Genomic DNA, 13,471 nt, shown 5'->3' with positions numbered 1-13,471 from the left:
AGATTGCACCCAGATCAGGCATCCGATAGAGCCAAATGGCGAAGCCGATCACGACGAGCCGACCCCGCTTGTGAACGGGGCAAAGGCTGAAGAAAAAGAAGAAGAAGAAGATTTCCCATTAAATTAAATAGACGACGGGACTAGCCACTCGACAGTAGGCAGAGTATCGGTTGACATCATGTTTCGTGATCGAACGGAATCGATGTCGTTCTTCCTTATCCCGTCGTTAACCCAAAATTTAACTCACACAGGACAGAATCGGACCTTTCGTATGTTCAATAGAAAGTGTCGAGAACGTCAACCAATACCAGTTGTTCGATTCGGAGGGCTTAGAACGTCTCACAACACACGTCATCGATGTCGGGAATAATAAACCTATCAAACAGAGACATCGAAAAGCTCCTCTACCGGATGCAGGTTTTAAGAGTCTTTGAGAAATCGCAAAGTGTCCGGTCTTTGCTAGTCACCCTTATGGTGTAACCTGGTAAAGTGCGGCTTTGCCTTGATGTGGGTAAGGTGAACAGTGTCAGCGTAAAGGACGTTTATGATTTACCTCTCATCGGGGGATTTTCAGTAGTCTCCCGAAGGTTAGATTTATTACGAGTCTAGACCTGAAGGATGTGTTCTGGCAAATTCCACTGGGTAACGCGTCCAAAGATAAGATTGCCTTCACAGTTCCAGGGCGACCACTCTATCAGTTCGTGACCGTGTCGTTTGAACTCTGACTTCAAACCGTGCAGCGACTGATGGGCAAAGTCATCCGTACCCACTTGCGTCATCAAGTCTTCGTATATTTACATGACTTGCTGCTCATCACAGAGACCTTCGACTAACACTTGCTACTGCTAGCGTCAATTTTTTTGGACTGAGGAACCAATCTCGGATGTTACTGAACAGGAATATTTGGCAGTGGTGGAAGCAGTGCGCAAAATTAAAGCGCACATTTTGGGCACAACATTCGAAGTGGTAATTGACCATGCTTCGCTCAAATGGCAGATGAATCAGTCAGACCTTCACAATAGACCAGATGGACATTGAAATTTCAAGGATTCTTGTTCATAATCAAGCACAGGAAAGGCTCATAACATCTGGTGCCGGATTCTCTAACTCGTATGTATTCACGCAGACGTATATTTTGATTCATCACATTTTCGATCTGTGGACTATTTGCAACTGAACGAGTATATTAGGGAAAATTCCAACAAACTCACTGATCTGCAGGTACGCAATGGATTGGTATACAACAGGTTAAAAAGCTTTGAATTCGGGAGGAACTGACGACTAAGGTGATCACTTGTGCTCTTAAAAATTCTTTAGGTGCACATGGGGCGGTTGGTAAAACCTTGAGGGGTTAGGCTCGTATGTGGTTTCATTCGGTTCGTTTTCGTTTCTATTTAGGTCGCTACCGACAAATGAAAGTAAAGTATATTTGGGATCTGGGAGCATTCTGTCTTATACGGCTTCAATTAGGTACCAAATATACCCTGTTTTATACTTGTTGGCAACGACCGAATGGAATCGTATACGTGTGAAACGAGTCTAATGCATTGGTCGATAGCTTGTAGTTGTGGGTAGTAGCCTTGTTATTGTAGAGGAACGTGTGGTGCGGTTTTCTGCAAGTATCACGTATCCCCTTTTGAGGCAATTGATGCAGAATTTACGCTTCAAATGTGCCGCATAGGTTTACGTAATGTGGCTTTTCACAGAAGATGCATACCGTAGTGCCCTGAACAGAGGGTGTGTCTACTATCTGCGGTTTTTGCATGTTCAAGGCTTCCAATGTCCTGAAGCGGCGTGTCAAGAATTCCATTAGATTGTCCATTTTGAGTATGTCTGAAACTTCTGCAATGGATTATGCTGTAGAATTTTCTACGGAGCTGTCTTGTAGTTGTCGTCGGGTGACATGTGCTACTTTTCCAACACAATGAGTCTTCAAATATTGCATTTTTTCGACTGCATAGTATGACTCGTTTGTGGCGGCTATCGAAGTGAACAAGATAGGAGAATACAACTTTGAGACCGTTGACAAATTCTCCTATCTAGGGTCGAAAATCACAACCGATAACAGTTGCGATGATGAAATCCGCGCACGGTTGTTGTCAGCCAACAGAGCCTATTTCAGCTTACAAAGACTGTTCCGCTCGAAACGTCTCACCATAGGGTCAAAGCTCTTACTGTACAAGACTATGATCTTGCCAGTTCTCATGTATTCCTCGGAAACTTGGGTTCTTAGCAAGAAAAATTGCGAACTCTTGACCGCGTTCGAGAGAAGAATCCTCCGAAGAATTTTTGGTCCCCTACATGAGGATGGACGATTCCGTAGCCTACACAATGACGAATAGGTTACGGTGGGGGGGCCACTTAATCCGGATGGATGAGGATGATCCCACAAGGAAAGTCTATAAGGGCAATATCTATGGTAGAAAAATAAGACGAGGCAGACCCAGCCTAAGATGGAGCGATGGTGTAGGCCAGGACGCCAAACAGCTTTTAGGGATATCGAATTGGTGGACCTCGGCGCAAAACCGGGATGTCTGGAGTTCCTTATTAACGCAGGCCTACATACACGGGGATTCATAGTCCAAATATTCTCATGAAATTTCGCGACAATAGATAGGTAAGTTAAGGGGAAAGTAATTCGTAAAGGATAATTGAAGAATTGTGCTTTTCGTCAGTTACTGAACGTCTTATTGAAACACGTTATTTCATTAAAAAATAGATTATTTATTTATTTTACCTTAACTTATCATAAATGAAAATGAACATTTCCCATTAAATTAAATACTGCCATCTTGAGTTTTGAGAAAAAAAGGATATTCATTTTTACAATGGACATCAGTCACCATTTTGCAATAAATTACAGCAAGAAAAGAGAATTATATAACAAAAAAAAAAAATTGTCTTTCATGGCACACAAATGCTGTTTATATTTTCTTGTTTGTTGGGTTGTTATTTGTTCCATATTTTGGGTGAAATACTTAAATTCGTTAGTTGGAATATATACAATTTGCAGTTTGCTATTTATTCGAGCAAGAGGAAATTACAACAAAATTTACAAAATTCTCAATTAAAAACAATAAATATTTATGAGATTAAAACACTCAGCCAGTGGTATTCTTGAAACTCATAAACTGGATAGAAGCAGAAGTTTCAGTTGTGTGTTCAGTTGGCCATTGGAAGTGTGCAAGCAAAAAGCGGAACCTATTTGAATACTTATAAGAATTGTGAGCTATCAGTTTGTTAATTCGAAATTGGATTCGCCCGTTCTTGAAATAAATACAAACTTCAACTGAAAAAGAAATGTTGTTCCAATGATCTGCATTGCAAGAAATGAGGGTTTCGACTTTGAGCGCTCCTATAAACTTAAATTGCCAGCGGGCGTAGTGTCCTCAACGATTTAGTAAATGAACTGGGATTTGAAATATGAAGTAAACAATAAATGAATTGTCCTCGATCGCTTTTTATTCAGTTCTGTTAAATTCGTTTTTTAAATGTTTGTTTTAATTTGTTATCTACACATATACTTACACTTATTTATGCCGGCTCATAGAGCGAAATTAAGTCTCTTTTTATATATCCTTATTCTAGACAGATTATTTTACCCTAGCAATTGTAGTAATCGTGTTATAATCTAACTAGTGGCATAACTTAGTAACTATGCAGACAGACCTAGTGATAGCGTTAGACCTTGAGCAGAAGAAGAGAAGCTGTTGCGCGCTTCTTTTCCGCGTGCTAGAAATGGTCTATAGTCTTAGTTTTTTTCAGTTATTTATTAATAATTCGTAAATGATGCCTAGCCTTCTTTCACTACCATATTCGAATACTAAACAACTGTAGTTCTTTCGGCCGAACTGTTACAACTACTTGCGCCACCTATACACACTAATTGACACTTCATGTCATCATCGGCCGAATCTCAGGATTTATTGTCATAATTTCCTAAAATGCCTCCAACACTGGTGATGAGTAAGGACGATTGTTGATGCTGGGATACTGGTGAAGTTGGTGAAATGTGCTGTTGTGGGATTTGTTGTTGTTGATGATGGCCACTAAGCAACGGAACTGAGCAAGGTGCTGCTGATGAATATGGCGACGTTGGTGAAGTTCGTTTATCGAATACCGGCAAATATGTTCGGGATGGTATACGAGTGTAAATATTTGATGGGGATCTTGTTGAAAGAAGCTGTGGTGGCGACGTGTAGACAGGCCGTTGTGGAGCTGGTACACGTTGTGGTGTATTGTACAGTGCAAACGATGGATTTGTTGTAAGGGAAAGTTCACCGTACTGTAAAGAAGATAAATTGAAAAAAATTATGGTTTTTGTTAATTTTCAGAAGCAAAAATGGAATAAAATCTTTTGGTGTCTACTTGGAGAAATATGTAGAAGTTGCAAAACTACAACAATTAGATAACATTTGAGGATGTGTTTCATTAACGTAATTTTTTGCCCGCTTTCGAGGTGTGAGGATTCAAATTTGAGTCGTCAAGTTTCGGCCACGGAAGGGAAATTTATCGTTATGGGTGCACTGCTCCGCTTTGCAAAGTAGTGCCCTGAAATGTTTAAATACAGTCACATGGGCGGGTAGTTAGAAAATCGCAGAGTTAAACATTTTTGAAGGCAGAAAGGGCAGTTCGCGCAACCAGAAACCAGCCCATTAGCAAACCGTTTGAGCAATCAAGGCGGAAGGAGTTTTGGACAATATAGAAGCTTGGAGCTGGAAGCTAGGTTGGAGTCGCCGGCCGTACAGTTAAGCCCTTTGATGTTTAACGTAGGTACCTGTCGTGGAGACTTAATCCTACGGTCCTCTTCAGATACGGATTGATTTTGTGACCACAATGAGAGCCCCGCTGTGACAAGCAGCAACGGTACCAGTATATACCAAGTGCATGGCTTAGCATTCATACTGGTGGATGCAAGACATACCTAAATCTCTACCGAACTAAGGAGTATGGCACCCGTGTTGAAACGCAACACCACGCCGAGGCCCGAAGGTCTCTTCTCGCTTGAGCACAACCACAACCACCATGAAACTCCCACTAGGGGGGCCAACCGCAAACAACCGAGCTGTACTCACATACAACGGGAGTTCATCCGAAGTATGAGAGCCCAGGGGCTATCCCGGTTCCCAAGGTACGAGTATACCCCTGGTAAGGTTTCGTGGCCAATTACCACTTCAGATGAGCCCCCGTGCAGACTCGGGTCTAATCGCCCTAATTAGGCCTTTGGAGCATTCGCCTACTGTATCACGGCTGGCAAACCAAAGTGAGTATAACGTCTCCCGGTGCCACCACTATGGAGGTTCTCCTCGGCCACTTGGTTTCGGTTTGGTCGACAGGGTTGCCGCTCCGTCTTCCTCACCGCCACCTCTGAACACCGAGCCACCGTACAGAAAAGAAACAAGTTGGTAGCAAGCAAACAACAACGCTGTCTAATAAGCAGAAGATTTAGGTAATACTCAAATTTGCTATGCTCGCGCGTGATCCTAGTGGTCGTTACCAATTTTGGATGGGTCAGTCCGATCCCACAAATTCGTGAGTGCGATCATCATGTGCAGGAATAGTCCACATATACAGTCAAACCCGTTTAAGACGATTTTACAGGCACCTAACAAAAAACGCGTTTTCAGCGATGAAGCGTAATATGCGGGATTTGAAAGGTGACAGAAAGTTTTTGATGCATTGGCAATTACTAATTTTTCAACATAATTGTGTAGTGCGTCTTCACTTTGATTCAAAGAAGCTATGGTCTTAAATAATTAACAATCATTAACAGCTGATAACGCCTGGTTGTTTGACAAAATCGTCAAACGTTAGTTTTTTTGGTGATTTTGTGAAGAAATTTCGGTGGTACCACCCCGGCTCGAGACTTCAAGTCTCTTTTAGAATAGTCTCACCCGGGTGGGTGTAGTTTTTAAGGTTTTGTGTAAAACAAAACCTTATTAAAATCGATTCAATGTCTGTCTGTCTGTCTATCTGTCACACGCATTTTTCTCTAAAACGGCTAAACCGATCTGAACGAAATTTGGTGGACAGATGGGAACTATGAAATCCCACGCATACAGTGAGTGACATAAATTTAGGTGGAGTTTAAAGGGGGGCTCCCCATACATGCAAAGGGGGGATTCAACATTTTTTTTCACCGGATATAGTTGTGTAGGGTATCAAATGAAAGGTCTCGATTTGTACTTTCCGACACTAATATTAGTTTTGGCATAAATTGCAAAGTGCATGAGTAATGAGTCAAAATGTACTCACTTGAAGTGAGACAGGACTCATTTTCGGAAACTACCCAACCTAAAAATCAGGGTGGTGCGCCTAGATGAAAGGGATAGAGGACAGCCTCGTGCATACACATGCCAAGTTTCATGAAAATCCAACTATTATTGGGAAAGTTATAGCAGTTCAAACTTATCAATTTCGTGCTAATTAACAGCATCCTAAGCCATACAAATAAGAGGCGACGTCATAATTAACGAGAATAATTGAAATTCGAACAAAATATTAAAATTCCATTCAAGAGGAATCTAATTCTCCCTAGCCCTTTTTTATATTTGATGTTGGTTAAATTATTGGCATTTGCTAATAATATTAAACTCAGAGTGTGAAGCGTATGAGGTTGACTATTTCAATACAGGGCTTTCCATCAAATGAATCATTTAAATTACTTTCTAAAAAATAGATGCCAATAGAATTTTTAACTATGCGACACGGAACTGTCAGGCTCATCGCTCTTCACATCTTCTTCTTTTTCTTCAGCCTTCAGTTCACAGGCGGGGTCGGCTCGTCGTGATCGGTTTCGTCATTTTATTTTATCAAATGCCTGATCAGGATGTAATCGCGAGACCTCCAAATCCCCATCCAGTGTATCATGCGACCATTGTTTTGGCCGGTTTTTTGGTTGCTTACCATTGACTTCGATGTTCTGACCAATACGAGAATTCAACAACCAGTTGAATTCTCGTTAGCGTGAATTACGTGACCATACCATCGAAAACGCCTCTCTTGCAGATTTCTCACGATCGGTGCAAACCCATATCGAACGCGGATATTCTCATTTCAGACGTGATCAAAACGTGTCACGCCACCAGCGCAATGCAACATTTTCGTCCCCATTACCGCAAGACGCCGTTCATTGTCCTTTATAGTCAACACTCAAACTATAGAGAGTGACAGACGGACGACATTGCAGTAAATTTTAGATTTGGGACGTGCGCTGATACGTCGATCACAAAGGACACTAGTTGCGGAATGTCACTTCATCCAGGTGGCGTTCATGCTTGAAACATTTCATTACGCACTTATTTTTTGGCTGGTAGCATTGACTCGAGATATTTAAATCGCTCAGTTCTATCAATGGCAGTAATCTGCTCCTCCAGATATTTAAATTGCTGAGTTCTGGCAATGGTGGCAACCTGCCCAGAACTGAGCGATTTAAATACCTCGGGTCAATGCTATAAGCCAATGGAGAACTACGTTATGCTCCTCACATAGGGAAACACAAAACCTTTTATACCTGAAGCGTCAAGCTTCCGGTTTCCCGACTTGTTTGTATTAAGTCTAGGCACGTAAGTAAAATCTCGGTGTCTCGACAGGGAGGTAATATTTGTGAACCAAGACCCCCGGCCCTCATTTCGCTGAACTGCTAGGTTAGCTAGCACGTGCTGTCCGGTTCCACGTACCGGTGTTCACGACTGACAAACCTGTTAGGGGGGTTTGGTTGGTTGGCAGCCTTGGTGATCGTTGCTAGGAATTTCCTATTGTATGGGTTTGAAATATAATTTAAGTAAATATCTCTAGAATACCAGCTTTGCCTAGGGGCCGCCTAGGGGTTTTGTTCCTAGATGTTATGGTGGTAAATTTTCTGAATTAAATCTAGAGTTATCACATCCTCTTTTCTCCTTTATTCTACGGGACTCATTTCCTTCTTTCTCTTTTGCGGTTACCGCTTGGTATCTTGTGTAAAGATTACCGCTTCCCAGTTGCTTGACATTTCTAATGTGTACATTTTTATTTTTAAAGAAAAAGTTGATGAGTTTTGAATCGAATTGAATGTTATCTTGATTCGGGAATAAATTTTTCTTCAACGCCAATTTCCAATGAAAAAAGGAGTTTTTTAAGTTGGGCTTAAAGTGTAACATATTCTGTGTTTGTGATTTTCGCAGTTCTGTTAGTGTAGTTGTGTTATTATTGAGTTATAAAATGATTTCCTTCAATATAACATTAAACTGACATAGTTGGCATTGGTTGTTCCTCATTGGGAAACGGGGTCAACCACTTTTCGTCCATAATGTTGTGTAACAATTTTAAATACATACATATGTATATTTGAACAGTCTTCCTAACAAACCTGCATTCAAAAGGTAATTATTCCAACATTGTGCAATAGTGTAAATAATGCAACATAAAAGGATAATATTTTTTATGGAATTGTTGTTCACTAACCCCTCGGATATTATACGAATATGTAGTTTCATTAATATAAAATGCGTAATTCAGACATTCAGATTTCAAGTATTCAACATACCAAATAACTATATAGCTGTTATTACTACGCCTATTTAAAGGCTCTTAACGACAAGGATTGGATAACCAAATTTTAGGAAGTATTCAAATCGATGAAGCCGTCACTAGCCTTGGGGTTTTCTTATGTGATCATTTCCAGAAATCAATTTTTCTTTTATATATGATATATGTTGAAAGCAGAATATATTGGGAGTATGCTGCAAAAATTTTAGATCACGGGTCATGTTGACGTGCCTACAAAAGGAAAATTTTAAATGCGTTTTTCTCGAAATCACATTTTTAAGATTTTGTATGAAACAAAACCTTATTAGAATCGAGTCGATGTCTGCCACACCCGATTTATTCGGAAACGGCTAAACCGATTGTCACGAAATTTGGTGAGAACGTGTCGTTTGTGAGCCCCTTTCCATATAGTGGCGCATTTTGTGATAAGTTGTGTTAAGAGAGGGTGCAAATTTTATTTTCGCAAATAAAAGGGCTCAATTAATACTTTTGAAAACTGGTTCAATATTTGAAAGTTAGGGTAGTGAGGGTTCAAAATATGATCCTCAAAAACTGTAACAGGTCTCGTTCTCAGAACCTATTCAAATGAAAAATCTGAAAAAAAAACACAGTCGTGTATCTAATTGAAATCTAGGCCCTTCAAATACATCACGTTTCAAAATATGCACAAATAAAGTTAATAAGAGTATATTCGCATATTTTAGAAATTTTGTTGGACTGGCCAAGTGTGCAGAATAAGCAAATATCTAAATTTTCGGTTTCAAATTACTACAAATGGAGATGTGCTCAGCCACTCACGTTTTTTAGAAGAGCCCACTTTGACCTCAAAAAAAAAAAAAACAAATGCAAACGATTATCAAACTCGTTAATTAAAAATGTAAAGCCCCAATAATAACATATAAAAAGATTGAAAAGCTCACATTGCTTTTTATTGCCAAAAAAAATATTCTAGAAAAGGGTTGAAATATATACGGATTATGTAATATATCGCGATTCTCCTCCGAAAAGTAAAAATATCCTAACTAGAAAAAAAACTCCGTATGAAAAGAAAGTCTAGTTCGGGGGCTGCAAGAGGCTTTCATTTTATTGATGTCTTATATTTTATCTTTGGAAGTCAAATCATTTTAAGGCCGTTATATATTTCCATACAAGGAATTTTATGTAATCCAATAAAATATGTAAAGCAGGATGACGACAGAATACTTATTTTATTCACTCTGCAGTGCAGACTACGAAATTAGAAGTTGCGGGAACGGAATGAAAGTTCAATCTTTGCGAATGTTTTGAGGAAATTCAATATATTTTACTATAAATGCTGGCTAAAGTGTAAGCGTGACACTTCAGTCATTGAAGTGTCACGCCTACACTTTAGCCAGTATCTTTGTTTCTTTTTTATGTACAAATATACAAACTTTGGACTACTCTTGACATGTTTAAAGAGGAAATATTTTATTCTTTCTTTTCAAAAGGAGGCTTTGAATAAATTCGAAAGTTCGGTGAGTTCTATTGTTATTCCACAAGCTTTTAAGTTTCATTAAAAACATAAGGTACTATGTCTTATTGTCAAATGTAGGTTTATCAAAATTTCATTTTCCCCATAAATTAAAAAGTTGCTGCCAACCTATTTTTATATTGCCACCCGGAATAGATGGATATACGAGCATTTTCAAGGAATTGCTGAATTATAGATTTAAAGTAGAATGTGGTCCTTAGATTAGTAGCAAAAGCAAGTGATAAAGTTACACTAACATATCGCGAAGGGACCGAAGCAAGCAGTAGAGTGCAGTCTGATTCTTTTTGTTGGTGGTAACGTAGGGAAACTAGTTTTCTCGGTAGCAAAAATTGGATATTTGCACGAGAAATGTATGTCAGTCATGAAGCGATTGAAATAGGTTACGAAGCGAACGAACTGCAGGTACTTGTGAGGATGACTGTCAGTATGTACATACTTGATGTAGTTACGTGAGTACACACGTAGGTGTCAGGAACCTAGAATTTCCAGTACCTGTCGTAAAGCCGGCTTTATTATAAGAATGAAAAATCCTGTTGGAGTTGAATTACATTTTAAAAACCACTAACGAAATATACATCTGTAACCCGTTTCCTGTCGTTCGCGTATCTCCCCGAATTGACATTATTCGGATATGTTATTGAAAATCTATCCAAATGTCGACACTCTGACACATTGAAATATACGACTTAGACGTGGGTGACGTAAGTTGAAAAGAGGAGGATTTGGCACTTGAACCGATATAAAGATTCATGCCTGAAGGATGAGGCAAAACATGAAACTTTACTCCCGTCCAATATACTGGGAAAGGTTACATTACAGGGAAAATGAAAAAGATGTATTACCAGGAGCAGTTCCCTAATGTACATTCGTTATAATACATATAAAGAAGATATTTATTCAACAACAAAAGCTTTATTTTTTGGAATATATTGCTAAGAGGTTATGTTCGTGAAGGCCTTAAATATGCATATTGATAAATGAGTTAAGCAATGTTTCGAAGTGGTAGTTTCAACTTTGCGCGGAAGAGGAAGTTTCACAAATTAAGTTGGGCTCTTAAGGCTAAATTTATGTTAACTTATAGTTTGAAATATAATACTAGATGACTGATGGGTTTGCATATATAATAATAACAAGTCGGGAAACCGGAAGCTTGACGCTTCAGGTATAAAAGGTTTTGTGTTTCCCTATGTGAGGAGCATAACGTAGTTCTCCATTGGCTTATAGCATTGACCCGAGATATTGGCTTGCAAGATTCCGCAATCAGGGGACTGAGGAAGGCATACGGAGGCATGCAAACTGCAACCATAAGCTTACCAACTGAAGCAGCGTTCAAACTGCTGGCGGCTGGGAAAGTAAAAATAGGTTGGGTCGTTTGCCGACTCAGGGAGCAGGTGTCCCTTAAGCGCTGCTTTAGATGCCTGGAATTCGGCCACATAGCGGCGAAATGCACCGGTGACTGTGACAGGTCAAAATGTTTCAGAAAATGTGGAGGAGAAGGCCATATGTTCAGGGAGTGCAAGGCTGAGCCTGAATGCATGCTCTGCAAGGAAAAAAAGGTCGTCGACTGTCGGCACGTTGCAGGCAGCAGCAGATGCCCAGTGTTTAGGCAAGCCTTGAATGCAGTAAAAAAATGAGGTTGATACAAATCAACCTCAACCACTGCGAGGCAGCGCAAGACCTTCTCTCGCAGACCATCTATGAGAAGGGAATCGAAGCTGCCATAATCAGCGAGCCTTATCGCAACAATAAGAGCGGTGCCTGGACTGCAGATGAAACTGGCAAAGCGGCAATATGGGCGTGTGGAAATCAGGCCATTCAAGAAGTGATGGAGTTTCCAGAAGTTGGATTCGTCAGGGCAAAAATAGCTGGTATCTATATATATAGTTGCTATGCTCCACCAAGCGCGACGATAACAGAATTCGAAGGAATGCTAAGTATGCTAGTCTCGGATGCAAGAAGTCGAAACCCCAAGATCATAGCTGGTGATTTCAACGCGTGGCCGTGGATTGGAGCAGTCGCACTACGAACACCAGGGGCCGTATCCTGCTCGAGGCTTTCGCGGAGCTAGATTTGGTGCTTGCCAACACGGGAAACGTTTCCACTTTTCGTGGGACAGAGTCGGGCTCAATAGTCGATCTGACATATGTGAGTACCACATTGGCGATGAGAATGACATGGTTTGTCAGTGAGCATTATACTCACAGCGACCACCAGGCGATTTTCCTCCAGATCGAATATGGGCCATGCGTCGATGCGTGTTCCCGTGAGGCTGGCAACCGGGGCTGGTCCGTGAGAGGGCTTGAGGAGAATGCATTCATAGAGATGCTATTGGGAGGCCAAAGTCCTGGTGGTGCGGCTACGGAAAAGGTAGAGCAAATGATGGGACGCATAACAAGAGCATGCGACGCTGCTATGCCGAGGCGACGAGTTCTCGCAAAAAGGCGCTCCAACTATTGGTGGAATGAAGAGATTGCGGTGTTACGGGATGCATGCTTTCGTGCTAGAAGGATCTGCCAACGATCTAGAGCAAGACCAGACTTCGACGAGAAACGGCTAGCATATGTGAACCTTCGAGGTAGGCTTAAGCAGGCTATACGGACCAGCAAGCGAGAATGCTTCAAGGAACTTTGCACAGAGGCAGACCAAAGCCCCTGGGGAACAGCGTACAGGATAGTTATGAAGAAGTTGACAGGGCGAACACCACAATTGACCTGCCCGCATCTTCTGCTCGATATCGTGACGGCGCTCTTCCCCCCGGATAAAGGGGAACGCAAACAACACAAGCGAGCACTGGACGTGTACACCATACCTGCGGGAGTCCAACATTCTGTGCGTAAACGCATTCACCTACCCTACTCCCAAAAAAAAAAAAAAAAAAAATACCTGCGGTAACTGAGGAGGAACTTGCGCAAATTTGCCGGAGAATTGGTGATAACAAAGCACCCGGTCTGGAGGCTGTTCCCAATAGAGCCCTTAAACTCGCTGTTAAAACCAGACCCGACTGGTTTGAAACATGCATGATAGAAGGAGTTTTCCCCGACCGGTGGAAGAGGCAAAAGCTAGTTTTGCTCCCGAAGCCGAATAAACACCCAGGACACCCATCATCATACCGACCGATTTGCCTTATCGACACGGCAGGAAAGATGCTCGAAAGAGTCATCTACAACAGACTGTTCCCTATCATCGAATATAAGGATGGACTATCGGAGCGACAATTTGGATTTCGTCAAGCTCACTCAACGATCTACGCCGTAGACGCTGTTTTGAAGCTGGCTCGAGACGCGATGTCGTCTAAAAAATGCTGTGCCGTAGTGACGTTGGACATCAAAAATGCGTTCAATTCCGCAAGCTGGGAGTGGATAAAAAGTTCACTGACGAAAACGGGTGTCCCTAGTTACTTGACTAAGCTCCTCAACAGTTACCTTTCGGAGA

At 41.1% G+C, this 13,471-nt stretch overlaps 1 protein-coding gene across 1 annotated transcript in view; it reads right to left on the bottom strand.

Moving 5' to 3' along the window:
* Window positions 1-2,708: 2,708 nt before the first annotated feature.
* Window positions 2,709-13,471, bottom strand: part of LOC119655241 (hemicentin-1) — a 199,375-nt gene continuing 188,612 nt past the window's right edge. The window contains exon 13 of the mRNA XM_038061026.1: window positions 2,709-4,285. Within this exon, the coding sequence (XP_037916954.1) occupies window positions 3,917-4,285 (369 nt within the window). The 3' untranslated portion in view covers window positions 2,709-3,916. The remainder of the gene's footprint in view (window positions 4,286-13,471) is intronic.

The sequence above is a fragment of the Hermetia illucens genome, chromosome 4 (genome assembly GCF_905115235.1).
Source record: "Hermetia illucens chromosome 4, iHerIll2.2.curated.20191125, whole genome shotgun sequence".
Classification (NCBI taxonomy): Eukaryota; Metazoa; Arthropoda; class Insecta; order Diptera; family Stratiomyidae; genus Hermetia; species Hermetia illucens.
This window is presented reverse-complemented; position numbering and strand designations above follow the sequence as displayed.